The following is a 27,457-nucleotide window of genomic DNA, read 5'->3' on the forward strand; positions in this document are numbered from 1 at the left end:
TGCTTCCCTCACTCTGGGACAGGAGTGTTTCAGCTCATACTTTATTAAGAAAAGGAAATACACGCACTCTTTCCCTCTCAGAGAACCCTCTAGGTGTATTGTGGGCAGATGCTGCGCGGCGGGCCTGGCCCCGTCTGCCCAGCCTTGGGGTAGGAAGGAGCTAGTATCTAGCAGGGTAGGTGAAGGAAGCTCTGCTTTCCTTGAAGGCACTGAGCCGGGGCTAAAGCTCGCCCGGCCTGCTCCTGAGGCGGTGATGAAGCTAGGGGTTGAGCCACGGGTGCTGGAGGCAGTCTGCAGCGCTGGCCCGCTTCTCCGGGATGTATTCCATCATGGGCAGCAGGAAGGCGCTGAACTGCGTGGCCTGCTCCAGGGGCCACTCGTACTTCTCCATGAGCACCTCGTACAGGCCCCAGTGCTTGAGGTTGTGGATGTGCCGCAGCTCTCCTGGGGGCCAGGAAGCCTCAGAGTGAAGCAGAAGGTTTCCTCCCCCTCCCCCACCGACCCACCCAGGCCTGAGCCCGCTCAGCCCCCACCTCTGCGGTTGAAGAACTCGCGGGAGTAGCGGCCTGAGAGGGCAAAGGCGGGAGGGATGGCTCCCAGAAGCTCCACAATGTGAGCGATGTGGTCTGTGGGCACAGAGGAGGTTGGCGAGCTGGGCCTGTGGGCTTCAGGCCGTGGAGCTGAGCCCAAGGCCCGCCTCCCCTACCCTCATCACGACTGTAGTCTTCTCCAGAGTGAGGCTCGAACAGATAGTCGCCAGTGGCTAGCTCGAAGGCCTAGAAAGAGGGGTTGGTGAGGCTTCTGGCAGACAAGCCACCCTGGGCGAGGGGGCATCCAGGATTGCAGGGCATACCATGCACGCCGTGCTCCAGATGTCAGCCGGGGGGCCGTACTCTGCACCAATCAGCACCTCCACTGCCCGGTACTGCCGCGTCTGAATGTCCTCAGTGAAGTGCTTGTGCTGAAGGCAAGGGGACCCCTGGAGACTGGAGCCTGGGCCACATTGGCGCTGCCTCCCTGCCCTCCCTCCCCGCCCTCCCACTGCTCCATGCACCTGACAGCTCTATGAGGCTCACTCTAATTCTTTGTTTTTTTTTTTTTTGTTTTTTTTTTGGGTCCGGTCGTGGGGCCTGAACTCTGGGCCTGGGCGCTGTCCCTCAGCTCTTCAGCTCAAGGCTAGTGCTCTACCACTTGAGCCACAGCACCACTTCCGGCTTTTTTTGTTTTTTGCTTATGTGGTGCTGAGGAATCAAACCCAGGGCCTCAGGCATGCAAGGCAAGCGCTCTACCACTGAGCCACCTTCCCAGCCCACTTTTTTTTTTTTTTTTTGGTCGGTCGTGGGGCTTGAACTCTGGGCCTGGGCGCTGTCCCTCAGCTCTTCAGCTCAAGGTGAGCGCTCTGCCGCTTGAGCCACAGCGCCACTTCCGGTTTTCTGGTGGTGCATTGAAGACAAGAGTCATAGACTTTCCTGCCTGGCTGGCTTTGAACCATGATTCTCAGGTCTCAGCCTCCTGAGCAGCTAGGATAACAGGCGTGAGCCACCAGTGCCTGGCTCTCACAGACCCACAGATTCTAGGGGGAGTGGCCAGGCAGCCTGGCGCCGCCCCTGCCCCTTGCCATGGGTCTTGCCGACTGGGCAGAAACCTGCTGCCCCAGGATAGCGGCAGGAAGTTGTTCTCAGTTCTGCCCGGAACTGCCACACCAGCCTCATGCCATACAATGGGGTGTGTGCCCTGTGGGCCCAGGCAGGGCTCCCCAGGAGCAGCCTGCTTCCCCAAGGTACGCATACCACCCAGCAGGCATTGCCCAGGTCTGCGATCTTGATCTTGATCTTGTCTGCGTTTTGGGGCTCCAGGGGGTTCACCAGGAGGTTCGAAGCGCCGAATGGTGCTGAGAAGAGAAGAGGAGGGAAAGCAACTGAACTGGCCCAGCTCTTCCCGCCCCTGCCAGTCCACTGCCCACTGTCAGCCACACTTACTGCTGGGCGACAGGAGGCCCCCAGTCTCCCGCTGGTTCGATGAGCCTGAGAGGATGGAGCAGGAGGCTGGCGAGAACAGCGAGCCCGAGAAGCCTGAGGTCTGCGAGCTGGGGCTGAGGCTGCGGTTGCCCCCACGAGCAGGGGAAGAGGAGGCTGAGGAGGGGCCGGCCCTGACACCCCCCGGGTGGCAGCCAGAAGATGAGGTGGAGCCGCTGCCCCCCTCTAGTCTTGAGCCAGAATCTGGGAAGAGGGGGAAGAAGCGTGCATGAGCAGAGGCTGGCAGCCTGTGTGTGCTGTGCAGCCCAGCGCCCTCTCTGGTCCTCACCCTCGGCCTGGGCTGCGGCTTCCATGGCCTCCAGCCTCTGCAGATCCCGCAGCCGCTCCTCCAGCAGCCGCTTCTGCTGTTTGCGTTTGCGCCTCATCTTCTTCCTCTTGTTTTTGGACAGCTTACCAGTCTGCTGCCAAAGTCAGGGTCACCCCGCCAGGAACCCGGAGCTCCCCTTGGTCTCAACCCCTAACTTAATCTACGTATCTCTCTGCCTCCCTTCTTGTTTTTCTAGTACTTTAAAGCTCCGACCTGTCCCCATTTCCCACCCTCCCCCCCCCCCAGGCTAAGGCAATCTGAAGTAGTCATTTGGGGGAGACACAGTGTCCTTCCACGGAGGCCATGATGGGCTCAGGGGCCAGCAAGGGCAGTTTGGAGCACATGACCCTCTGCATCTTTCTCATGGGGTCATCCAGCCTTTTAGAAGCGCCACTGCAGGCACGCAGGGGTGGGGCGCGACACGTGGGCTGAGGAGATCAGCTCTGACAAGATGGCGTCCAGCCCACTCAGGGAAATGGGGAAAAAAAGGGTGCCACCACTTACCAAGACCTCCTGGGGGGCGGTGCTGACTGGAGGGGGTACATGTGGGGATTGAGGGAGAAAAAGATTCAGGCAGAGTGAGGCCCAGAAGCCCAGCCCAGCCCAGCTCACAGTGTTTGTTGCTTACCTGTGGAGCGGGACAGCGGGGCGGCACCTGATTGCTGCCACTCAGTGGCCTCGGCAGCCAGGCGCCTGATGTAGGCATCGCCAACGCACAGCAGGATGTTCTCGGGCTTGATGTCTGTGTGAATGATCTTGCACTTGGTATGAAGGTAGTCCAGGCCGTGCAGCACCTGGGGAGAGCCACGAATGAACTCACCTAGTCACGCTCGTGCCAAGCCACGCCCTCCAGGCCACACCTACCTGCCTCACAATACTCTTGACGCAGGCCACGGGCAGCCCCTGGTAGTTGGACTTGATGATCCACTTGAGGAGCTGGTGGCCCAGGACCTCCAGCACCATGCACACATCTGGGGCTGTGAGTGAAGGGCAGCAGCAGGCATCCGTCCGCCACCCAGGCCCTACCCACTCTCAGCTGTGGAGGGACAGTGAGGCGCTGGCAGTGCAGAGGAGAGGAGATAGGCCCTGCGCTATCCTGGTGGTCACCGCTGTCCCAGTCATTATTATTTATAGTGTCCTTGCCACCGTCAGGCGTGCCAGTCGGACTGGCACACTTTGTGGTCATCCTAGACAGAAACCGCTCACACCAGCCCAGTGTCTTTGCCCAGTTATGCTAAAGGGCCTGTGAAGTAGCCTCTGACATTTGGGGGGCACTCAGCCACATGTGCCATAACCACCAACCTGAATCCCATGCCCACTTCAACACCTCAACACAAGTGCCCCCAAAGGGTGAGGTTGTTTTGTAGACTGTTAGCTCCAGTGAGCAACAACCCCTGTCGTGCAGCAAACGGAGACACCAACGCCTGAGAAGGCATAAACCAGCTCGTTCGCTGCCACGCCATTTTGCTCATCCTGTAAAGGATACGAACGCCATTAACCCCCGAGATCCTGAAGTCATCAATAAGCTGAACAATGGTCTCTCTTTTGGGGTCACTAGGATCACTGTCTCGCACCTAGAACAAAAAGCCCAGGGGCCGCAGGTGGCTCCAACCTGCTCCTCACCAGCTGCTCTCCTGAAGCAGCTCTGGTCCCCATTACACCCATGCAGTTGGGTCCCACTTGAGGAAAAGCTTCAGCCACTCCCAGCCCTCTGGCTTCTTTCTCCTCGTCAGGGGGGCCCGCTGGAGCTCACCCCTCTGGGAGCCCCAGCAGGCCCTGTACCCACATTGCCAGGCCCTGGGCCATTCCCAGGGGAGCCTGGGGCGGCAGGGGAGGCGTCTCACACATTTCAGGAGCTTGATCTCATCCACAGCTGTCTCCGTGTAATGCCCTGCGCTCTTCACCACTTTCAGGGCCACAAAGCGCTTGCGCCTGCAATACAGAGACCCTCATTGGCTGCTGTCCCTGGCTACACTCACACGGCCATGGGAGTGGTCTTCACAAAGCCCAGGGGTGAGTGGAAGCCACAAATGGACTCGTGCGAGTCACTCACTGGATGTCCCAACAAAGCCAGACAGTGGAGAAGTGGCCCCAGCCCAGCTTGCGCACCACGTGGTACCGCCCATTGAACAGATCCCCGATCTTCACCGGGTAGTAGCCACCTGCCGAAGGAAACCAATAGAGAATAGTGGGGAAATCGCCCTCCTCCGTCTGTCCGGGAAGCCCAGTCCCTCTGGCCATCTGGCCCCCATTGGACTGGTCTCCAGCCCCCCTACTCCTCCCGGGCTGACCTGAACTTCCTGCAGTAGTAATCTGGCCACACGCACCCAAGACGGGACCTCACCCTTGCAGTAGTCCTTGGGGTCTTCCTGTTCCTCATCATCTGAGCCCAAGAGCCCCTGCAACACCCGGGGGGGTGCTGTGGCCCGGGCTAGTTCCGAGCCCGAGGACCCGGGCCCATAGGAGGTCTGCGAACTGTGGGTAGGGAGGGAGGGTAGGCAGTGAGCGCATGAGGTGCCAGGGACCCCAGGTGCCTGGCTGAGCCATACCTGCTGCTGCTTCCGTCACCACTGTCCCCCCCACCGCCACCGCCTGTGCTGGCGCTCATCCTGCCCTCGGCCCGCCGCTCCGGCACCCTAGGCGGCTGCTCCTGTGGGGCCCTGCAGTGGCCTGTGCATTTATAGCCTCTGCTGCTGATCTCACTCGACTTTATAAATAGAATCCCAGCTGCTCAGCTGTGGGCAAGGTATGCGGTGCAGGGAGGGAGGGGCAGTGCATATTGGTGGCCCGGGAGAACCTGCCCCCCCCCCAGGCTGAGCCCCTTGGCTTTGCCCCTACCCTACCGCAGGAACAGAGGTGGTTGTGGCAGTGACTCAATCTGCAGGCTAAGAGGGCCACCTAGAAGAGGACTAAACAATCTGCAATCCGGAGTGCTTGTCCTCTAGGGCTGACGGTGGTGGGGAAGAGTGTTAACATGGTGGCCCTGTCCTTAAGCCTCACTTTTTTTTCTTTTTGGTCGGTCGTGGGGCTTGAACTCTGGGCCTGGGCGCTGTCCCTCAGCTCTTCAGCTCAAGGCTAGCGCTCTACCACTTGAGCCACAGTGCCACTTCCGGTTTTCTGGTGGTTTATTGGAGTTTAGGGCTTCACGGAGGGCTGGGAAGGTGGCTCCGTGGTAGAGCGCTTGCCTTGCATGAGGCCCTGGGTTCAATTCCTCAGCACCACATAAGCAGGAAAAAAAAGCCAGAAGTGATGCTGTGGCTCAAGTGTAGAGCGCGCGCCTTGAGCTGAAGAGCTGAGGGACAGCACCCAGGCCCAGAGTTCAGGCCCCACGCCCAGACCAAAAAAAAAAAAAAAAAAAAAAGCTTCACGGACTTTCCTGCCTAGGCTGGCCTTGAACCTCGATCCTCAGATCTCAGCCTCCTGAGTAGCTAGGATTACAGGTGTGAGCTACTGGCTCCTGGCTTGAGCCTCACTTTTTGTGTGTGTGCTGATCCTGAGCCACAGTTCCCCTTCTGGCTTTTAGATGCTTCATTGGACTTAAAAGTCTCAGAGACAAGGCTGGGAATGTGGCTTAGTGGTAGAGTGCTTGTCTACCATGCATGAAGCCCTGGGTTCCATTCCTCAGAACCACATATACAGGAAAAGCCAGTAGTGGTGCTGTGGCTTACGTGGTAGACTGGCTAGCCTTGAGCAAAAAGAAGCTCAGGGACAGTGCCCAGACCCTGAGTTCAAGTCCCAGGAATGGAAACAAAAAAAAAAAGGTCTCACAGACTTCTGCTTGAGCTGGCTTTGAATCATGATCCTCAGGTCTCAGCCTCCTGAGTAGCTAGGATTATAGGTTTGAGCCATCGGCATCCAGCTTGAACCCCACCTCATACTCTTGGGCACAAAACTTTCCAAGCATTCTTGGACATCCCTTAGTTCATGTGAGAGTACTCCCGGAGCCCATGGGAATCATGTTCCCTGTTTATTCGTTGCTCTGTTCCCAGTTTTCCCATGGTCTGCAGGCATCTAAGACAAGAAGGATCCCAGCTCTCCTTGAATATGGGTGTCGTTAGGGCTCCTCTGGCTGAGCCGGAGCCAGAGGGAATTGAGAGCTGTGGTAACTCAGATCTCTGTCACGGTGACCTGCATGGCCTTCCCTCAGTTCCAGGGCTGGCCGCACGCGCTTTGTTTACTGTCCCCATGAATGCTTGCAGGTGCTCACTGTGGGCTACTCTGTCATTTCCACCCTGGGGAACAAACAGCCAACAGCCACTGCCTGTGAGCTGGGCGAGGGCTGCATCTTGAAAGACCAGGAGGAATTGGGCAGTGCACCACACAGCAAGGGCTGAGGCCCACAGGTAGGGCATGCTAGAAACTTCTACAGGTTGTCAATGCCATAACATGGTTGGGAGCTAGGGGACACCAGCAGAGGGGCCCTGCCTGAGTCTGTGGGTGCCAGTGGGGGCTCCAGTGAGATTGACAACCACTTTTGCTCTTCTTGTTTTTGTTTTTGTTTTTTTTTCAGTAGTGGGTCCTGAGCTCTGGGCCTGGGCGCTGTCCCTCAGCTCTTCAGCTCAAGGCTAGCGCTCAACCACTCAAGCCACAGCACCACTTCCAGCTCTTTCTGCTTATGTGGTGCTGAGGAATGGAACCCAGGGCCTCATGCATGCAAGGCAAGCGCTCTACCACTGAGCCACGTTCCCAGCCCCCACTTTTGTTCTTTAGAATGCTTATGCTGGCCGGGTTCCGGTGGCTCGCGCCTGTAATCCTAACTACTCAGGAGGCTGAGATCTGAGGATCATGGTTCAAAGCCAGCCCCGGCAGGAAAGTCTGTTAGACTCTTATGTCCAATTAACCACTGGAAAACCAGAAGTGTTGCTGTGGCTCAAGTGGTAGAGCGCTCACCTTGAGCTGAAGAGCTGAGGGACAGCGCCCAGGCCCAGAGTTCAAGCCCCACGATGGACCAAAACAAAACAAAACAAAAGCTTATTATAGGTGGTTCTAGAAGGAAATAGAGGGTCAAGAGTAGAGCTAGGAGGCCAATCATGACCCGCTGGGGAAGTTGGAATGGAAGAGTGTGGCAGTGACAGTGCTTATCTCAAGGTGGAAGACTCACACAGTGTCCTGGGCCAGAAAAGAGCTGTATGTATGTAGGGGTGGGGCAGGCATAGGTAGGGGGGACAGCTTTCCTGTGCAGGGTGGTCCAGAGAGGAGGGAACAGGGTAAAGACTGGAGAGAGGCTTTGACCTCGTTCCCTTTGGGCAGCAGATCACAGCCAGATGGTTAAGGGCACTCCAATACCCATCTTTTTCCCTTGTCATTTTTCTTTTTTTCTTCCTTAAAAAATATTTTAAGCCATGGGGCTGGGAAGGTGGCTCAGTGGTAGAGCGCTTGCCTTGCATGCATGAGGCCCTGGGTTCGATTCCTCAGCACCACATAAGCAAAAAGAAAAAAAGCCTGACGTGGCGCTGTGGCTCAAGTGGTAGAGCGCTAGCCTTGAGCTGAAGAGCTGAGGGACAGCGCCCAGGCCCAGAGTTCAGGCCACACGACCGGACCCTCCCCCCCCCCCCCAAAAAAAAATATTTTTTTAAGCCAGGTACCGGTGGCTCATGCCTGTAATCCTAACTACTCAGAAGGCTGAGATCTGAGGATTGCGGTTCAAAGTCAGACAGGGCAGGAAAGACCGTGAGACTCTTATCTCCAATAAACCACCAGAAAACCGGAAGTTGTGCTGTGGCTCAAGTGGTAGAGTGCTCGCTTTGAGCTGAAGAGCTGAGGGACACCGCCTAGGCCCGGAGTTCAAGCCCCACAACCGACAAAAAAAAAAAAAAGAAAATGTTTTTACTCTTTGGGGTTTTTTTTTGTTTCTCTCTCTGTCTCTCCCTGTCTCTCTCTGTCTCTGTCTCTGTCTCTCTCTGTCTCATATTAGTGGAGATCAAACCCAGGGCTTTGCGCAGGCTTTCAAGTTGAATCTTGCAGGGGAAGGCAGGGACTACAGATTGAGCTTTTTTCTAAAAAGATGCATTTGTGTTTTATTCCCAGATGTGATTCTCCAGCAAGCAAATAAATACAGTGGGAGAGGGGGGTAAGGATTGGTATAAATTAGAAATAAGCGGGGGAATGGTAGTTGGCGGGCACCATATCACACCCAGGCTTTGCCAGCCCCTCCTTGGTCACTGGCAGGGCCCCAGGGTCATGAGACACTGCCAGTGCTGGGTCCTGCTTGCTAGTAGTCTCCACGCTGCTGTGAGCCAAACTCACAAGTCAGTCACTTTGTTCTCTACCAGGGCAGCAATTTGCTGTAGGCGGCAGGCCAGCTGCATCTTCTGGGCCACAGGGTCCTCTTCTAGGGCACTAATGATCTGCCAATGCAGTAGAGGCCCAGGGCCATCCAGTACTGCCTCGATCTTCCCCAGAAGGCCATTCCCCAACAGGCCGGTCCCGCCCAGGCTGGAACCTTCCTTTCTCTCTGCCTGGGTTGGGCCACCCCTAGGGAAGTTCTGAGGCCTCTACCTTGGCTTTCCTTATTCCAAGTGCCTTACCCACCCCTCCAGCGTGTCCTGGGCCTCACCTGGTCATAATACCTATGGATGTGGTTGTAGAGTTCCTGCAGAGTCTCCAGACAGTGAGAGGCAGAGGTGTAGTTCTGGCGACAACATGGGGAGGGGGCTGTGAGGATCTACCTAGCTGGGCCTCAAGCCGCAAGCCCTTTCCCCCCCCCCCCACTCCCCCTCCCCCCGTCCTGTCAGTCTCCCCATTAAGTATAGAGGGCTGCACACCCTGGGCTACATCTCACCCCTGAGAGCTCAGCCAGAACAGAGTTCATCTCCTGGTAGCTGGCGGGAGAGCTCTGGCGAATGTCTGCATAGTATCTAGAGGAGCCGGAAGAGTTAGGGGAGGGCACCTCAGCCCCGCCCCCCCCAGCCCTGATGCTTCTCACACCTACTTCTCCACCATCTGCTTGTAGCGAGGGATCTCCCGGGCGTAGAGCAGTTTATTCACCGGGGAATCCTGCTCCAGGTAAAGGAGGCACAAGGTGACCAGCGTCCCCACCTGCTAGCCCCATGATGCCATCCTGTCACCGCCCACCCCCACTCTGCACAGAGGCCCTGGGGGTTCCCCCACAAGCTTTTTCTCCTTGTTCTCCTCCAGCACCACTGGCTCGGTCCTCACCCGGCCCACTTTATGTTCTGAGACTGTGCAGGAATCAATGAAGGTCTGCGCGATGACAGCCAAGATGGCGTCCACATTGTCAGGCACTCGCACATCAAAGATGAGCTGTGGGTTCCTCAGCGTGCTCACCCAGAACCGCAGCAACAGGCTAGGGACCACGTGGAGGGTGGAGATGAGGCGTGGCTCGTTCCTGTCCCCACCCCCACCCCATCCTCAGCTTCTCCAGCCTCGCTCTCTTTACAGGGTGCGTAGGTGCTAGAGCTGGGACGGGGACAGCCGAGGCCCATGCTTTGTTCTCATGACCCAGTGACCTGCACCATCAACTCCCCTATGCGCTCAGGCTGGCAGGGGAGGTCAGTGCACATACCCAGGGTGGAAGCTTCAAAGCTGGGTTTCGTGCCCTAGAAATGCCCTTGTCCCTCTGTGACTGGGGAGGGGGGGGCCATGCACGTGGCGAGCGTGGGAAAGCTACCTGTTTGTCTTCCAGATGTGCAGGGTCTCAGGGTCCTCGATGCCATGCTTCTCGGCCAGCTCATCCAGGAAGTCAAACAGGTACTTGATGGCGATGGGCACTGGCCGGTTCACGCTGAGGATGGCCTGGAAGGTGTCGTCCACGAACTTCTGCAGGGTGCCCTGCAGGGCAGGGGATGAGGGTCATGTGGAAGGCAGAGTGGGACGTGGCCAGTCACCCAGGACCACACTGCGCCCCCAACTCCATCACCCCCTTCCTCCCTCCCCCCCTCCCTCCCCCCCCCCCCCGCCAGCCACACTGACCTTCATGGACAATAGACGGGTGAGGTAGATTTCTGGAATGGCCTTGGCCCGAGCCCGTTCCCGCTCCCGCTCCCGTAGACTGCTGCGCCTGGCTTTGGCCCCTTCCGGCTCCTCAGCGGCTTTCACTAGGTGCCACAGCCGTAGGCCGTCCTCTTCTGCATCTTCTAGCATGGGGATGTCTGGGGCAGGGAGGGGATGGAAGCATGGCCTCAGTCCTTGGTTCCTGTCCCCAACCTGTGCCAGTGGCTTAGGATGTGCCGCCCACCCTCCCAGAGGGGTGGGCAGGGTAGAGAGCAATGAGGGGAGGAGGGTCATGTCGAGGGAGTTTGCCCAACCTGACATCCCATGGGTTTGAAACTTCTCTACCTCGGTTTGGCCTATAGCTTTGGCTGGCCCTGCTGGCAAGTTGGGGTGGGTGACCCACGTGGGTCCGACGGCCTGACTGGCTCATCCTTGGTCTGTGGGGAATCTAGCCTAGCCCCCCCCCCCCCCGGGCCCTGATGGCACTCTCAGCACTTGGGCATATCTGGGCCATGAGACTCACTCTCTCCAGAAGGGCAGCTCTGGGCCAGGCTCTGGGACACAGCGCCGCCATTGTGTAGCTGTGGGATGAGCCCTACAGTTGCTCCGTCTGGGACCTGGGAGCAGATAGAGGAGCAGGATTTGGGCCCTTCACTGGCTCTGAAGCAGGCCCTACGCCCCAGTCACCCCACTCCAACGCCATCCACCCAGCACCTTGTAATGCTGCAGGGTGTTGAGTCTCTTCCAGTGGTTTTGAGTCACTGAGGTCAAGTCCTCATCGGAGAGGGTCAGGTGGCCAGCCAGGCCTGAGCGCCACTCTGAGGACCGAGGGAAGCACATTGGCATAGTCTGTTCCCACTGGTAAAACTAAATGGGAGAGGGCAGGATGTGGACAGGGGAGGGGGAGGGCAGGGAGGGGAGGGTTGGCGCTCTCACCAAGGTCTAGGGCCTGCACTGAAGGCCTCTGGGAGAAAGGGGTGCCCTTGTAGACTTGGTCCAACACCTTCTCCTTAACTTGGGTGATGGTGTCTGTGTCGAGCACCCGGGCTGGCACTCGCTGCACTTCGCCGCTGCCTGCCCCCCCGCCAGCCCCTGGGCCCACCAGCACCATGAGCGTCAGGGGCTGGAACTCCACGTCCTCCCGCAGCAGGTGGCTGTCATTCAGCGTCCGTTTCGCCTTGCCTGTCACGGCGTCCACAGGGCCCTTGTCCACCTGGTACTTTATGGCTCGGAAAAGCATGTACAGGGGCTCGCCAGCCACCTCCTGCAACCATCAAGAGGGACAGGTATTGACTACAGGGCATTGTGCCTGGCAAGGCACAGCAGAGCATGATGGGAGTGGGAGGAACAGCCTACAGGAAGGAAGGAAAGGACAACAGTTCTTGCAAGCCTCTGGACTGGGGCCTCAAGCCCTTCTGACCTCTGACCCACATCCAGCTAGGGAACGAGTCTGGAGCCTTCCCATTCCAGCCCTCTTTTGCTCAGCTTCATAGTGGATCTGCTGAGCAGGGAGAAAGGTCTCAGGACCCAGCCAGAGGCCCCAGGAGAATTTGGGCACAGGCCAGAGAGGCCACAGGCAGGCAGCAGCTCCCAAGTGTGTGACAGCAGAAGGGTACCGGCAAGGGCTGATGGCACAGGCTGGATAGTGCCCCTTACCCTCAGGAAGGCATAGAGACAGATGGACAGCCAGTTGGTGAGCAGCTTCTCCACCATGGTCTCCGTCCTGTGGGGAGGAAGCCCAGGTCTCTGGTAAAGATGATCTTCAACCTCCCCCCCCCCTTTTCTTGAACTCTGGGCTTGGGTGCTGTCCCTCAGCTCTTCAGCTTGAGGCCAATGTTCTACTGCTTGAGCCACAGCCCCACTCTGGCTTTTTGGTGATTACTAGAGATAAGAGTCTCACGGACCTTCCTGCCCAGTCTGGCTTTGAACCACGATCTTCAGATCTCAGCCTTCTGACTACCTAGGATTACAGGTGTGAGCCCCTGGAATCCACCTTCAGCTCCCTTTTTAACCCTGTTCCCAGGGCTCCTGGTCTACCACCCCAGGGGCAGAACCCAGGTAAAGACAGGCCAGTGTGGGGCCCCTGCCCCTGCCGCCATGTCTACATCAAGGCCAACCTGCGCAGCATAAGTTTGGGGTTCTTGTGGATGTAATGGGCCGCCAGGTCACTAAGCAAGGTCCTCATGATGTCGGTCAAGTACTCCAGCTTGCCGTGCAGTGCCAGAGACAGCAGCGAAGCCACGTGGCAGCGATCCCTCTGGGAGAAGCTGGGCTGCTCCTCCAGGGTGTGGATGAGCTAGGCAGGGAGCCGGCATTCACTTCAGGACCCCTCCCCCCCAGCCTCCCCCGAGCTGGTCATGCATCTTGCCCTGTCTGACCCACCCCCAGACCCACCTCGCTGCCAGATGAGGCTCCCTGCTGCCCACCCCGCCCTTGAGTGCCCACGTGGTTCTCACTGTGAGGAGGAAGAGCTTGCTGTTGAGCAGGTTGGAGAGCTGGGTGAGGCCCTGGCACACGGTGGCTCGACGGGCCTCCTCCCCACACCCCTGCAACTCGGGCTGCAGGGGACAGCCACCGTGGCCGGGGAAGAAGGCGCGCTCAGCGTAGGTGTGGTAGTCCAGGAAGGGGATCCCGCTGGCCTCCAGGTCACTGCTGAGGTCCGTCATCTCGGTCATGAGGTCTGCAGGCAAGGCACCCGCACGCTGTGGGCCCAGGCCTCGTGGGGCCCTCGGCACGCTCACCCTCGCGCCAAGCACCGTACCTGTGAACTCTTTGCGGCACTGGTCGCCCACCCCAGTCTCCAAGTTCTCCAGCTGCACTAGAACTTTCTGGTAGTCCCGCAGGGCCTGCTTGCTCTTGTGCCTGCACGCAGAGGCCAGGTGTCAGCCACGGGCCCAGAGCAGCCTGATTGGCTGGGCTGGGGGAGCTCCTGTCAGTCACAAAGAAGGAAATCTGCCCAAGCATCCCACCCTGAGCTGGAACAGCGCTCACCTGTACATGAGGGTCAGGAGCAGCACGGCGGTGGTGAGCACGGCAGCACCCATGCCCAGGCCCACCTGTGCCTCCACGGGGAAGGCGGATATTGCGGGCTCTGCCTCGTACTGAACAGGGCCCAGGGCCAGGCGGACATTGCCCATCTGCACCTGGATGGGAAGGGCTCCTGAGCTCCAGCCCGCCGTGCTGGGCGTAGCTCTGGTGTGTGTGTGGGGGGGGGTGGGGTGGGTAGGGTACACTCACCACGAACTGCGGCAGGGCGCTGGAGCTGTTGGTGGGTTGCGGGGCACGTGGGGGTGGCTCGCAGTACAGGTGGGTGAGCGTGAGCGTCTTCACCAGGCACTCGCCATCACCGATGTGCACCCTCACCTCCTCCTTGCTGATGCCCAGGTTGAGGCCCTCCCCCTGAGGTATATACCAGGAGCCTGAGCCTGGTGACCCCCCCCCCCCAACGAGCTGCCAGTCCCCTGGTAGGCCTATTGGCAGTGAGCTTACCTCTACATCCAAGACGTGGCCTGGCTTGAGGCGGTAGGGGCGGGCAAGCCCCTCGCGGCTCAGAGGTGCCAGACGGGGATTGGGCTGGTACAGGAAAGCCTGGCCCCCATTGGCACTGGCGAAGTCCACATGCACATTGTCTAGGGCAAAGAAGACCCGCTTCGGGTATGCCCCGTCTGGCACTGCAGGGCTGCGGCACAGGAGGAGGCTGGACGAGTTGACCGAACAGACTGTGGAGCACTGGGGGGGGGGGACACAGGGTGGGGTGGCCCTGCAGTTACCCTGGCGCTCCTCTGCACCCCCTGATGCCTTGGTAGCTGGGCCCGCCTCCCTCACAGACCGTGTCCCCGGCTCAGCCCTACCACCTGCTGGGGTGGGGACACCTACTTGCAACAAGCCCCCCTCAAGCTGAATACAGGCATGAGGGTCTGCAGCAGGGGCACCGCAGCTCCTCCTTGAGTTCAGTTCCTGGGGCTGGGCCTCCAAAGTCTTGTCCTCCGTCCCAGCTTCCAGCCACACAGATAACAAGGGACGCCACACCACATCCAGGCCTGTACCCCTGACGCGGATCAGCCGCCCACCCCTATGCCGGATGGAAGTCAGAGAGGTACAAGGGTACAGGGCAGCCTGGTCCAGCCCCAACTCACCTATTGTTTGTTTGTTTATATTTGTGCCTATCCTGGGGCTTGAACTCAGGGCCTGGGCACTATCCCTGAGCTGCTTTTGCTCAAGGCTAGCACTCTACCACTTGAGCCAGAGCTCCAATTCTGGCCTTTTGGTAGTTTATTGCAGACAAGAATCTCACAAACTTTCCTGCCCAGGCTGGCTTCAAACCGTGATCATTAGATCTTAGCCTCCTCAGTAGCTCGGATTAGAGTGTGAGCCACTGGTGCCCAGCTCCCATTTTCCCTCTGACTCAGCGTACAGGCTGCTTGTGGGCTGGCCAGGCTGCTCACCCGCGGAAGCTGACACTGGGTTCCGCTGCCACAAGCTGAGGGTTGGCCATGTAGCGAAAGGGACTGGTAAGCAGCTTGCGTTCGGCATGGCCAAAAACCACAAGGACCACAGCTTCTCCTGGCATGGCCTGGGGCAGGGTGCGGCACACAATGGCCTCTGGACATACAGGTTCCAGGCTGCAGAGTAAAGGAGGTTTCTCACCTTAGGCTCTCATTACTGCTTTCCAACCTAGCCCTGGCCCGGTCACCTATGAAAGCCCCACTTGCCTTTTTCAACAAGGACAGAGATTGCTGGAGGTGGGCATAGTACCACTTCTCTTGCAATTTGATGACTCTGTCTGTCTGTCTGTCTGTCTGTCTATTCATCTGTTGTGCCAATAGTGGGGCTTGAACCCGGAGCCCAGGCACTGTCCCTTAGCCTTTTCATTTGCGGATGGTGCTCTACCATTTGAGCCACAGCTCCACTTCTACCTTTTGGTAGTTAATTGGAGAAACGCATGGACTTTTCTGCCTGGGCTGGCATCTAACCATGATCCTCTGATCTCAGCCTCCTCCGGAGTAGCTAGGTAGATGGAATTCTTGGATCCACTGTCTCCACTGCAGCAGAAGTGACACTAAAGCCTGCTGCAAGTGCCTCTACTTGCCAGCAGCCAGGCTTGCTAGAGGCTGTCAGCCCCTGTGCGTTAGTGGGCAGCAGGGCTGGATACTCACATGGGGCAGGGCTGGCCACCCACAAAGGTGCTGATATTGCCTCCTGTCTGGAGGTGCTGCCCATGGATAGTGAGCTGGGTACCCCCTGCCTGGGGGCCCCAGCGAGGACTCAGGCTCAGCAGGATGGGGTCCTGGAGAACAGGGCAGACTGAGGTTAGGATGATGGCTCGGCCTTATGCTACCTATTCCCAAGGCCCTAGAGCTGTAAGGCACAAGCCTGCCTCTTAGGGTTTCTCAACGGTCAGGGCCTCCTTCCAGAAGCACTGTGCCCTCCTTCTGCAACCCCACACTGGCCAGCTTCTCCCCTGTCTGCTACTGCCATACAAGGAGGGCTCTTGGGTCACTACCAGTTTCTCTCCCATGGGATGGCTTGTACACTCAAAAGACCTGGGCACTGAACACTGAGATCCACCTGCCCATGGGGGTACTGCCGCTGACAAACAGAACTCCTGGTCCTAACCTACCCCTTCCTGCTTCCTCTCCTATCCTGGGCTTCCCACTCCAGCAACGGCATACTATGCACCCAGGGCATAGACTGCCACACAGGGGCACTCCCCTCCTCCCCCCACACCCCGTCCCTGCTCCTTCAGGCAACTAGGCCTTCAACAAGTCCTGACAGCGCTGAGCCCAGACTGGCCTGGCTGCCTGCTGTGCTGGCTGCCTGCTGCCATCCACCTCCCTCTTGGACAGCTGCCAGTGGCAGTGTCCTTGCCAGCCTGCCACTTGCCCTAGCTGCTCTTCACCGACATCATGTGGTTTCCCACTTCCATGTTACGGCCTTGGAGCCAGTTTGATATCCTCACTAGGTAACCCCACCACCCTGCTTCCCACCATCCAAATGCCCTCCTTCCCTCCCATCATCGTCTACGTCAGGACTGCTCCAGGGAACGCACTGACCTGATAGGTGAAGTGCTGGGTGGAGACGCCAGGGGGCCGACTCTTAATGGCCACTTGGACTGGCCCAGAGGTGCCATTGGGAGCAGGAGATGTCACACACACAATCCTGTGAAGCCAAGGCCCGGTAGCTGCTCAGGGCCCTGGAGAGGCTGGGCAGCCTGCCAGCTGCTGCCTGGAGCCTGCTCCTCTCCCTCCCATGCTTGTTTTCCTTTTGTGCTCTGACCCAGGGCCCCACATGTCTCGGCTACAAGCTTCCTTTCTCTCTGGGTGGCCAGTTTCTTCCTTTCTTTGTTTGTGGTGTCAGTTCTGGGCTTGAACTCAGGGCCTGGACACTTTTTTGCTCAAGGCTAGCACTCTACCACTTGAGCCACAGCTCCACTTCCAGCTTTAAAAAAAAAAAAAAATTAATGGTGCTGGGCACCAGTGGCTCACGCCTGTCATCCTAGCTACTCAGGAGGCTGAGATCTGAGGATCGCAGTTCAAAGCCAGCCTGTGCAGAAAGTCCGGGAAACTCTTATCTCCAATGAACCACCAAGGGGACTGGAAGTGGCGCTGTGGCTCAAGTGTTAGAGCGCTTGCCTTGAGCTGAAGAGCTGAAGGACAGTGCCCAGGCCCAGAGTTCAAGCCCCATCACCACCACTACCACGGCGACCACCAAAAAAGGTCTTATGGACTTTCCTGCCCAGGCTGGTTTCTAACTGTGATTCTCAGATCTCAGTCTTCTGAGTAGCTAGGATGACAGGCCCGCACCACCGGTGCCCGGCTTGGGCTGGCCAGTTTCAGAGGGTCTACTTGGAGCAGCAGCCCCACCCACCCACTCCCGCCCAGGTGCCTCACCGGGTGGAGGTGCGGTAGAGAAAGGGGTCCGGACTGCAGGGCTGGCCAGCCACACTCACAGCATCCTGCACATCGGTAAAATCCCGGCCCAGGTTGGAGCCCAGGATGGTGAGGGCCAAGCCACCCTCTGGGGGGCCGGTCAAGGGCTCAATCTATAGCAGGGAAGGATGGCAGATGGGTTTCCCTAAATGCGCACATCACTTGACAGCAAGAGTGCACAGCCAGTCAGACTATGGCTGAAGCAAGCTGCTAAGGGCTGGGGAGGGGGAGAGGAGGGAGGCAGGGGGGAGTGATGAGCAGTGGGGGACTAGGGAAGAAGGAGGAGGCTAGAGCACAGGGTAGTGGCTGGGGAGTGAGCACCCCCCCTCACCCCCCGCCTCGCCTCCAGTCTCCTGTCTTCAGCCTTGCAGGCAGGGAGCTCACCGCATCAATGCTGGGTGTGGGACACACGGGCTCCACGGACCCTGGTGGGCAGAGCGGGCCATAGCGACAGGCAGGCTGGCCATCGCTGCACCACAGGCAGCCCAGGCTCCTATTGGCTGCCTGGCAGTGGCTGCAGTCAGGGTGGCCCACGGTGCAGTCGTACAGGGTCACTAGGAGAGTGAAGCAGCAGGCTGAGACACCACCCTCACGCTGTCCTCCCTGCCTCTGCCACCCTCACTGCTCACCGCCACAGTCACATCCTCAAACATCAGAGCCAGGGGCAAAGTGACATGGTCTGGTAGGGGCTCACCATGAATCGCTTGAGCATTGTCCAGACGTTGGACCTCACCCCAAGTGACGTAGACAGGCACTGGGAGCTCCCGCCGGGACAGAGACAAGTGGAACTGTGGGAAGAGGGCAGGATGGGGCTCTGGGCATCTGCGTCTCCCACCTCCTCTGGGACACCGCGCCCCTGGAATGAGTGCGATTGGCCCCTACATCTCCCAGCCGACTGGGAGCTCAGGGTGCCATGTTCCTGACACACACCCATGGCTTGGGAAGAGCAGGATGAAGAGGGACTGAGAAAAGTGGGGACCCGGAGGGCTGGTGAAAGCATCCAGTGGTAGGGAAGCTGAGAGGGCAGCCCCCGCCCCCACACCTGCTGGGCCTGGCAGTGAATGAGGCCTGCGTCTCCAGCTGTGTTCTCTAGGGAGGCTGGTACCCGCTTCAGTTCTTGGGGCATCTCCAGCCAGCAGTTGTAGGCAGGCAGGCCCTGGGGGGAGAGGCGCAAGGTCAGTCCCCTGGACGCCGTCCCCTCTGTCCATTTTGGAGCCCCTGCCTTCCTGCTACTCACTCGGAAATAGTGGAGATTCCGAACACGCAGGGCCAAATGGCTCTCCCAGCCCACGGGCACCAAGTGGGGACCTGCTAGGCCTTCAATCTGGGGACAAGCCCCTGGGCCACGCACCTGGATGTCCACCTGGGGAAACGAGAGCCTTTAGCCCTTCGAAAAACCAAGGGCCTGCTCTTCTAGCCTACAGGGGTGGCCATGAGAGGCCGAGGGGGTGAAGGGAGACCTGCAGGTTGGCACACCCACCTCCTGGGCACTGTACACTGTCCTCTCGCCCTCGGGGCAGTGCTCTCCATGTGTGCAGTGGTTGCTCTGAGGGCACCAATGGCACCGCCAGAAGCTGCCCACACAGGTGCGGCACCTGCAGGGGCAGGAATCCGCTCAGTCTGGGAGCTGTGTGAGGTTCCCACCCCTACCCACCAGGAACCAGGCCCAGAAACTCACGGGGCGGCCACCTCCAAGGCCTGGACAGCGCTGCAGTCATAGAAGGAGAAGTTGGTGGCAGCCACAGTCACATCCTCAAACATCAGAGCCAGGGGCACAGTGACATGGTCTGGTAGGGGACAGTGGTACCAGAGGTCAAGTGGCTCCTGCCCACATCAGTTCCAGCCTTGGACGACAACCCGGAACACCCCCTCACCTGTGCCTGGAGGGTTAAGTGGCACTTGGTCTTGTGGAGGGGTGACACAGGTCACGCGGGGCCCTTCTACATGAGCCAGACTGTCATGGTCCCCAAAGGCACAATGGAAGTATTCATCCGCAGCCAGGTTGGGCAGCCGGGGGACAAACAAGATCACCTGGGATCCAGGAGAGGGAAACAGAGCAGAGCAGAGTGGTGTGGCGTGAAGGGAAGAGCTATGCTGGAACGGGAGCAGAGGCCTTGAGGGAGGAGTTGGACGAGAGGCAGTGAGAGGGTCATCCCTCCTACCCCCCAGGCAGGAGCCGTGCTGCCTGGTCAGGTGTCTACCTGGCCCTGCTCCTGGCGGGCATGGTGGGCTGGCAGCAGGTTCTGGATGTGGAGACAGCGACTGTCCTCATAGCTCCATAACCACTGGTTGGGCTGAGCTGCCCGTCTGCACTGGCCTTTCCGGGTACAACTGCCAGACAGGGGTCCACTGAGTCATTGTGTGTGGGTCCCAAGCTTCTCGGATGACTGGTAGCAGGGGGATGAGGGGATGTCCCGCAAGGCATAGACTTTGACCTTGATGGTGAATGAGAGGGGGCGGCCTTGGCCTGGGCCGCTGCACAGAGCCTGGCTGGAGGGGAGTTGTTGAAATGGGCAAAGGGACACTGGCCGTTGGATAAGGGTCTTGGAGAAGTGAACAGGCCTGCGCCTGCGGCAGGGCTCTGGAAACGAGACATGAACAGGCTGGACAAGCAGGCAGTGAGTGCTGCCCAGATTCATGGCGTAGTAGGCTGGAGCAGGATGGAGGAAGTCAGAGACGCCCCGAGTCTACTAAGCAATCACGGCTGGCCTTGCGGCCCACACACCTGTTAGTCCAAGCCAGGGCTTGGGCTCCACACTCACCTGCCCTGGAGGATGCACCAGCCACACAACGGGTCCCGGGCAAGAAGGCAGCTAGCACAGTCCAGGAACTGAGGGCAGGCTGCCACCGGCACCCGGTCCACCTGTCCGGGCAGCAAGGGAGAGATTAGATAGTTATCGAAGAGACTCAGCCCTGGTAGAGCTCCCCCTCCACCATGCCTGTGACAGCTCTCACCTGTTGAGCAGTCAGGACATACAGGTGGCCACCACTACTGTCCACCAGTAGGTCTGGGCTGATGGCTGAGCCCGGAGGCCCCACTTGTTGAGAGTGATACACCTGGCCTTGAGAGCTGTTGAGAAAGACCTGGGCAGGGGCACAAAGACGGGGCTTCGGCCATTCTGCCAAGCCAAGGCCAGCTCTCCAGAGGGCCAGAAGCTCAGCATGCAGGGGTCATGCTTGCCTCCTAGTGGGGGCTCTTGAACAGGAATGTCAGGAGTGTCAGGAAGTAACTTTCCCTCCCCCCGGCCACTCCCTTTCCGGCTAGGCCATCCATGCGGGTTGTGTCACTTTCCCCATCTGTGCCCTCTGGGCTATAGGCACTGTCCAGGAAGCCACACTGCTGGAACAGCAGGGACACCCTCAGGAAGGTCCGTGGATGCCAGGGCCACTCTGTCATGCAGGAGGGCGGCTCCAGAGAGATAAGCAAGTTACTAGGAGGTGAGTTTGTCCAGGACAGATTTCTGGGGCCAGGCCTCTCTGGTACTCATGCCTATCCACCTTGACCATTACTTCCCATTAGTCAGAGAAGACAATCGCAGGATGTGGCCCTACAAGCAGTTCAGGTGTCACCCAATGTCACCTGTCACAATGTCACCCACCAGCAGGATGCAGACCGAGAGGGACTGGGTCCTGGGGAACTTCCCTGAGCCATTGGCGACAGAAGCATCTGGACTGGCAGCAAAGCTGGACCCAGCCTGGCAGTGTAGTGACCACCTAAGGTTCCTCTTCTCCACTGGGCAGGTTCTTACCTTGTGTAGCTGGCCCTGGGTGTCCCCTAGGAAGGCTATTGTGTGCCCATCTGCGTGGAGCGCTGCCACGGCACTGATGGGCTGCTCCAATTGGAGCAGAGGTTGGGCCTCCAGGGGCCGGCGGCCAGAAATCGGGCTGGGGGTATGTTCATCACCACAGGGATATGACTTCGGGGAGTCCTAGACAGCAATGAGTGGTGAATGAGCTCCCAGGAGAGATAAGTCACTCTCCTAGTCCCACGACAGGTGGCAGAGGCCACCCAAGCAGCCAAGCGAGAAGGGAGCCGGGAAGGACCTAGAAGCAGAGCACTATGAGCGAGGGGCCAGAAGACTGGGTCCCGGAGGCCTGCAGCATGCCAAGCTGACCTCATGGGACAAAGATGGAATGAAGCTGAGGCAGGAGACAGGGACAGAGTTGGCTCCCCGTTGACATTCTCTAGCCAAAAGCATACCCCTGCCCCACGCCACAGTAGGAGAGGGCTTAGAGGGACGGGCAAGCAAGACAAGAAAGGGGAGGCAGGAGCCTGGCTGGGAATTCGGGAGTCAGCCCTTCGCTACTCACAGGGGGCAGGGTGACACAACGTGATGTGACACCATACTCCACGGTGGCTTCTTCTACGCCGCTGGAGCTCCGGCCGCCACTCGTGTAGCAGAGTCGCCGGGCCTCCTCTATGCTCCTATCCAGCGCGGCCAGGGGAAACGCACACAGAGCCCCAGAGGTCCCCTTCGGGCCTGCAGCAAATGCCCCTAACAGGGTGCCAGGGGCAAGGAAGGCAGCCTGGATGAGGCCTTGGCCCTGGCAGGCAAAGGGCACTTCCACGTAGGAGTAAAGGTTGGCGTCTCCCAGGCAGACACGGGCCACATAGGAGCGGTACTCAGCCTGGGCCCGGGCCCCTCGGCGGCGGAAAACGAAGTAGGCAGAGTGGCCATCAGCAAAAGCCCCTACATAGCTGTTGTTGTAGTCTGAGAAGTCGCCCACCACCAGGCGGCCCAAGCCCTCGCTGGAGAAGGCCTGTGGCCCAGCCAGCTGGCGTACAGTTAGCGGTGGCACGCCCGCCGACAACTTCCCGGCTAGGCCTCTGGCCACCAGCAAGAGGTCTTGGCCTGGCAAGGGCACCACCAGCCCCACGGTGGCCACTCCTGGGGTGTTGGCAGCCACAAACTGCCCATCACCAGGGTCTTCGGCCTGGTACAGCACCTCAGTCACATTCCCAAGGCGCCGCTTCTCGCATACACCTTGCCTTACCTGCCCACAAGCCACCAGCTCCTGGGCCCTACTGCTCACCAGCAAGAGCTGGTTGGCATTATCAGTGAGCCGGGCCTGTGGGCACTCGGCTGGGTCACGGAAAGGCAGGCAGTCAGGACTGTCGATGACAGGGCCGGTGATGGCCGCAGCCTCCATCTGTAGCTCAGGGCTGAGCTGGAAGAGGCGGTTCACGGCCCCCACGTACAGTGTGCCCCGCTCCGGTGCCAGCGCCAAGTGGTTCAACGTGGTGTTGGGTGCAGAGAAGCGATGGGCTCCACACAGGGACGGTAGCAGCAACAGCAGGAGATGGAGGCAGCAGGGAGGCCAGCGCGCCATCACAGGGGCTCTGTGGGGGAGCCCGCAGCGTGAGGCCAGGGCCACACCCCCCACCGGCACAAGCAGGGCAGAAGGGGCCAAGGCAGAGAGACTGCGAACTGAACCAGGGCAGAGGTGGATCCCAAGGAAAGCAGTGTGGAGACCCAAGAAGAGAGGTTCATAGTCAGGGAAGGAGCAGGGGGAGGAAGGCTAAAAGAAGGAACTAGAAAAAGACAGAGAGAGCACAGATAGAAGCAGCCAGAGAGAAAAGGACAGAAAAAAAAGGACAAAGGAAGTGTCCATGAGTTAGAGAAAGAGACGGGTGGGGACGAGGGTATGCATGTGCCCGGGCACATGAGCACACACAACGACAGAATTATTTCATCTTCTACTTCATATGCATGTGGCTGAGAGGGGAGATTCTGAAATGTCACAAGAGTACGACCAGCGACCAGCGTGACTCTGAATGACAGGGTGGCCAGCAAAGGGGGGGGGGAGATGGGAGTAGCAAGGTGAATGGAAACCACAGCCACAGAATGGCCCTGTACTCAGCCACTCAGACAAGAGAGGGGACAAGAGGAACAAGGCTCTTTGGTGGCCAGGCAGGGGACCCATATATAGCGAAGGGGACAGGGAGAGAAAACTCATGGTCTCAGCTGCACAGAGAGACCCCCATCAACTTTGAGAGAAGCAAGGGAGGACTTCGCCTCTAGCTAAAATATAACCAGGGATGGTTATATGGTTATATATGTCCAACAAGACAGCAATTAAAAGGTGGCCAGGGCATGCCACAGACAGCCGTTGACTGGGGGTGGCCAGCACAGGGGCAAAGGGAGAGCTGGGAGCCAGCTAGAGGATGCCACACTATTTAGGAGGCAAAGCAGGATGCAAGGGGGTGCGGACAGCTCCCCCCCCAGCCCCATGGACCCCAGCAGTCAGGGTCTGTTGCGGCCTGGCATCAGAAGAGCCTTGGTGTGGGAGTATTGATGTAGAAAGTTTGAGAAGGACAGCCTGACTGAATGGGAAACTGAACTGAGGTAGTCCCAGGGCGTGACTAGAGGGGACACTGAGTCTGAATTTAGAGGGCAAGGGTGGGGTCCCACACCCTCCGCTGAGGGGCACTAAGTGCAGCTCCTGCCATGCCTTTCCTCCAGCTTTGGGCAGAAATCCCTGCCATAAGCAGATCTGCTCTGGCTGGCTGCTTCAGTGACAGACAGAAGAGACCCTAGGCAGGGCCCTGGGAAGGGAGCAGGAATTGGTGGCTGTCTCTAAATTAAGCTGAAGTCTACACAGCTGAGTGTGTGGGCATGTGTCAGCTGGAGTTCTCCACGCCACTCAGGAAGGCCACAGAGTCCCTTATCTCAGGAACACAGGCAGCAAGGGCACGGGCCGGCATTTCCCCTGACCCTGACTATATCGGGGCAGTGTGTGGTGTGTGTGGCTGGAGAGATGAGGCTGCCATCTGGGGAGGTACAGGACATTGCCCCCCCCCCATGCCAAGGCTGCCCAGTGTCCCAGGCCCTGTCCTGAGGCTATTTCCCCCCACCCTGCCCTTCCGAGAGACATATTTGGGAATGCAAGGCCCAGGCACTTACCTCCACTAAGGAGTTACAGCGGTCGTGTCTCCTGGGCAGTGTGGTCCGTCTCCTCAGATCAGCTGCCCCAGGGCAGTGGTGACCGGCACAAGATGGCTGTGGGGGGCATTGTCCTGAGTGGGAGGGAGATAGTGGAGGTTTGCCCCATTCATGCTGGCCCCGGGGGAGGAAGGGGAGGTGGGGGATGGGGGGCAAGGGCCTGGCGACCGGGCTCCACCACAGCTGGCAGCTTTGTCAATAGTGTCCCGGCCAAGGCAGCCCTGCCTCCACCCCAACAATGTCCCCTCTGTCCGGAGGCCCAGGCCATGGACCCACTATCTGGTGCTCTTACCCCCACTTGGGCAGGCTGTTCTGGCCAGGGGGCTCCCTGATGCTCCCCACCTCCAGGCAGACACCCCCCTGGGATCTGAAGACAAAGGGGGCAGAGTTTCCTTCCTATCCGGCCCACAGCTCTGGTGCCAGCCCCGGGTGCCCCTCCCTGAGTTACCCCGGGTCCCCATGAAGGGCACGGGGTGGACCTCAGAGCCTCCACTGTAGAGCCAGGGGCACTGAGCCCCTGCATACCATCCTCGGCCTCAGTAGCCTTGGTGCCTGGCTCAAGTGCCAGTCCTGGCCCTCAATGCCTGCCTTTGTCCAGGCTGGGGCAGAGGCGGCAGCGACAAAGGCAGCCCCGTGCAGAGGATACCTCCCCCCCCCCCCCCCGGCCTGGAAGAGGACTGTCTCCATCCAGCCCTGTCCCCTGGAGACTGGCAAAACTTGTGCCAGGTACCGCATGGTAGTGGGGAAAGTTGCTGGAGGATATTGCATGGTAAAGGGCGGGGGGAAGCTGAGCCCAAGAAGGGGCCCAGACACCAGAATGAAACCCCAGCTTCAGACATGCACTGGTGCTGGCTGTCCGCTCCCCCCCCCCAGGAAAAGCCCCTCCTAGGATGGACAGAGATGCCCTCCGTGCAGGAGACAGAGAGGGGAGTGGGAGCCTGGCTTACTGCCACCCTTACAGAGTACCTTGGGGCCGCTGGTGTCTGGACTCACGGTTGGGGTCCCTGCCTCCTCCATAGTTTGGTAGCAGCCAGAGCTGGGCAGAAGGTGACTGTGCCACCTGGCCCAGCCGGTTAGGTGGCTGTGGGGGAGGGGAGGCAGGCAGGACGTCTCCCCATCCTGTAGCTTCTCCTGGCTAGTGCCAGCTCTCCTATTTGGGGGGTGGGGCAGGAGGGGGGAAACGACAGAAGCGCTATTCTTTATCTGCTAGTTCCAGTGCCACTCCACTCGGGGATAGTATGGCCCTGGGCTTCCGAAGGGGTTGGGCTAGTGCCTCATGGCTTCTGCCGGGCTGCAGCTAGTGGAAGCTACGTATACCCAGGTTCTGGCTTCTCCCCCAGCCCAGTGAATCCCATACCCATTGCTCTTGCCTACCTGAGCGGGCCCCTTGCAGGCCTTAGGAGTACCTGGAGGTGTGGAGTGTGTCTCGCTGGAGCCCCAGCCTCCCTCCCCACAATGCAATTGCCCCAGCCCAACGCATCCCAGACGGCCTGGCCCAGGAGCCCAGCCCCTTGTGGCCCGCCCCTTTTCCCAGGGCGCAGGGCAGGACGCTGCTGCCCTTTGCTGGTCTTGGTAAGTGCTGCAGAGGGTTGGTTTACAGGCACCTGGCTGCGGCAAGTGAGAACAGGCAGTACCTTTCTATCAGTTGGGCGTGTGGGCATTCCTTAACTTTCCACAGCATGCTTGCTTGCTCATATCCTTCGGTGGATATTACCCGGATGCAGTTCTTGTGATGCAGGGCAAGGTGTGGGTTTTTTCTCCCCAGGTTACAGGTGGCAAACTGGGTAGGGAAGGAAGGCATGGGAAGTTGGGAAACTTGCGCAGAGTTTTGCAGCTAGTAAAGGACAAGGCTTAGAATCAACCGCAGAATCCCTGCACTTATACATCTGGCCATACAGCCTCGACCTGTAAAGGTGTCAGGTCTGGGACAGGAGGGGACATAAGAGACACGCTCACACTGTGCTTAGGAAACTCTGGGAATCTCCCTCATGACCAGAGCATGAAGCTGTCTGTAGAGAGTGGGTTGTAACCTGCAGTGGGCTGGGCACCAGTGGTTCATGCCTGTAATCCTAGCTACTGAGGAGGCTGACATCTGAGGATCATAGTTTGAAGTCAGCCCTGGCAGGAAAGTCCCTGAAACTGCCATTGTCAACCACCAAAACAAAACAAACAAACAAAAAAGCTGAAAGTGGAGCTGTGGCTCAATTGGTAGGGTGATAGCCTTAAGCAGAATAAAAAAGGTCAGGGTTAGTGGCCAGACCACACACATGAACATATACAGAGTGTAGAGGCCCTGGGGGGAAGAAAGGAGAAGGTAGTGAGCCAGGGCCAAAGCCAGTGGTGGCTGTGGAGGGAGGTGGGTGAGGAAATGGCAGATGGTAGGATCCTGAAAGACCGCATGTTGGATGTAGGAGGTGGAGTAGGCAAAGGCAGGAGAATGTAGGAGGCCAACCTTAAGCCTTTTCTGCTAAGGCCCCATTTTCTATAGGCAGGGTCCACAGTGGAAGGGAAGGGAGGGATGGTGAAGAAGAGAGTAAGACCGAGGAACCAAGAGGCGGGAGGAAGTGGTCGACAGGGCCTTTGGAGTCTTGGGATGACAACTTCCAGGGTGCCTGGATTTGTAGATGTTGACCAGAGACTCACGGGGTGAGAGACATGGATCTAGGCACTGGTGGCTTATACTTGTAAGCCTAAGAGGCTGAGATCTGAGGGTTGAGGTTCAAAGCCAGGCTGGGCAGGCAAATCTGTGAAATTGTCATCTCCAATTAACCAGCAAAAAGCCAGAAATAGAGGTATAGCTCAGGAGGCAGCATGCCAGCATTGAGTGACAAAGCCAAGGGAGAGGGCAATTTTGATACTGGTATGTGAGTGTGTATGTGTGCACACACACAGACACCCATACAAGAGACATGGGCCTCATATAGGCTAGGCCTGGAGAAAGCAGTCATAGTTCATGCTTGTGTCGCTCAAAGTACCCCTCTCCCTACTGCCACTGGGGAGCCAGGATGTCTAGGTACTTTTTGCCAATATCCTATTTTCAACTTTGTGTCCTCTATCAGCTAGGCTTTCAACTGAATTTTTATTTGGGCAATTGAGCTCTTCATTTCTGGATTTCAATTTGATTTTTTCAAGAGTTCCATCTTTTTTGAACTCCTTTCCACATCTTGCATTGAATTTTTTTTCTGTGTGCCAGTACCCGGGCTTGAACTCAGGGCTTCATGCTCTTTCTTGGCTTTTTTTTTGCTCACGGCTAGAGCTCTTCTACTTCAGCCACACCTTCTCTTCCAG

General features: G+C 58.6%; 2 protein-coding genes across 6 annotated transcripts; both read right to left on the bottom strand.

Moving 5' to 3' along the window:
- Positions 1-93: 93 nt before the first annotated feature.
- On the bottom strand, positions 94-4,982 carry Srpk3 (SRSF protein kinase 3). 2 transcript variants are annotated; one of them, XM_070039503.1, is made up of 15 exons: positions 4,893-4,982; positions 4,688-4,818; positions 4,397-4,505; positions 4,188-4,275; positions 3,830-3,917; positions 3,208-3,314; positions 2,972-3,137; positions 2,848-2,873; positions 2,305-2,434; positions 1,980-2,219; positions 1,791-1,891; positions 854-961; positions 707-776; positions 534-626; positions 94-444 (listed from the first exon to the last, which is right to left on the bottom strand). In XM_070039503.1, exons 1-15 carry the CDS (start codon positions 4,949-4,951, stop codon positions 260-262), a joined length of 1,701 nt encoding a protein of 566 aa, XP_069895604.1. In that variant the 5' UTR covers positions 4,952-4,982; the 3' UTR covers positions 94-259. The 2 variants fall into 2 exon arrangements, with proteins under 2 accessions (XP_069895604.1, XP_069895603.1); XM_070039502.1 differs by having other exon boundaries at positions 2,305-2,437.
- A 3,351-nt stretch (positions 4,983-8,333) lies between these two features.
- On the bottom strand, positions 8,334-25,618 carry Plxnb3 (plexin B3). 4 transcript variants are annotated; one of them, XM_070039512.1, is made up of 37 exons: positions 25,544-25,594; positions 25,136-25,319; positions 24,131-24,243; positions 21,537-22,566; positions 20,975-21,154; positions 20,181-20,309; positions 19,988-20,088; positions 19,427-19,556; positions 19,100-19,256; positions 18,904-19,012; positions 18,706-18,820; positions 18,463-18,588; positions 18,268-18,381; positions 17,920-18,013; positions 17,610-17,779; positions 17,187-17,338; positions 16,350-16,455; positions 15,453-15,583; positions 14,742-14,918; positions 14,173-14,368; positions 13,786-14,025; positions 13,534-13,695; positions 13,288-13,439; positions 13,058-13,158; positions 12,753-12,976; positions 12,414-12,592; positions 11,953-12,019; positions 11,233-11,560; positions 11,011-11,114; positions 10,820-10,913; positions 10,276-10,454; positions 9,974-10,122; positions 9,502-9,649; positions 9,275-9,339; positions 9,125-9,200; positions 8,900-8,974; positions 8,334-8,690 (listed from the first exon to the last, which is right to left on the bottom strand). In XM_070039512.1, the coding sequence occupies exons 4-37, from the start codon at positions 22,554-22,556 to the stop codon at positions 8,586-8,588; spliced, it is 5,655 nt and encodes a 1,884-aa protein (XP_069895613.1). In that variant the 5' UTR covers positions 22,557-22,566; positions 24,131-24,243; positions 25,136-25,319; positions 25,544-25,594; the 3' UTR covers positions 8,334-8,585. The 4 variants fall into 4 exon arrangements, with proteins under 4 accessions (XP_069895613.1, XP_069895610.1, XP_069895611.1 ...); XM_070039509.1 differs by having other exon boundaries at positions 9,974-10,134; XM_070039510.1 differs by lacking the exon at positions 25,136-25,319 and having other exon boundaries at positions 9,974-10,134; positions 25,544-25,618.
- Between the last annotated feature and the right edge of the window lie 1,839 nt (positions 25,619-27,457).

Source organism: Dipodomys merriami, unplaced genomic scaffold (genome assembly GCF_024711535.1).
Source record: "Dipodomys merriami isolate MVZ:Mamm:240054 unplaced genomic scaffold, mDipMer1.0.p SCAF_3, whole genome shotgun sequence".
NCBI classification, from domain to species: Eukaryota; Metazoa; Chordata; class Mammalia; order Rodentia; family Heteromyidae; genus Dipodomys; species Dipodomys merriami.

Excerpts from the sequence above, each read along its gene's own strand:
- Plxnb3 (XM_070039510.1), bottom strand. The coding sequence starts at position 22,556 with ATGGCGCGCTGGCCTCCCTGCTGCCTCCATCTCCTGCTGTTGCTGCTA. Across the intron at positions 17,339-17,609 it reads CCACACCCAGCATTGATGCG|ATTGAGCCCTTGACCGGCCC; the intron begins GTGAGCTCCCTG and ends TCCCTGCTATAG. Across the intron at positions 12,593-12,752 it reads GCAAGCTCTTCCTCCTCACA|CTCATCCACACCCTGGAGGA; the intron begins GTGAGAACCACG and ends CTCCCTGCCTAG.
- Srpk3 (XM_070039502.1), bottom strand. The coding sequence starts at position 4,951 with ATGAGCGCCAGCACAGGCGGTGGCGGTGGGGGGGACAGTGGTGACGGA. Across the intron at positions 4,819-4,892 it reads GGTGACGGAAGCAGCAGCAG|TTCGCAGACCTCCTATGGGC; the intron begins GTATGGCTCAGC and ends CCCTACCCACAG. Across the intron at positions 2,874-2,971 it reads CCCGCTGTCCCGCTCCACAG|TCAGCACCGCCCCCCAGGAG; the intron begins GTAAGCAACAAA and ends TACCCCCTCCAG.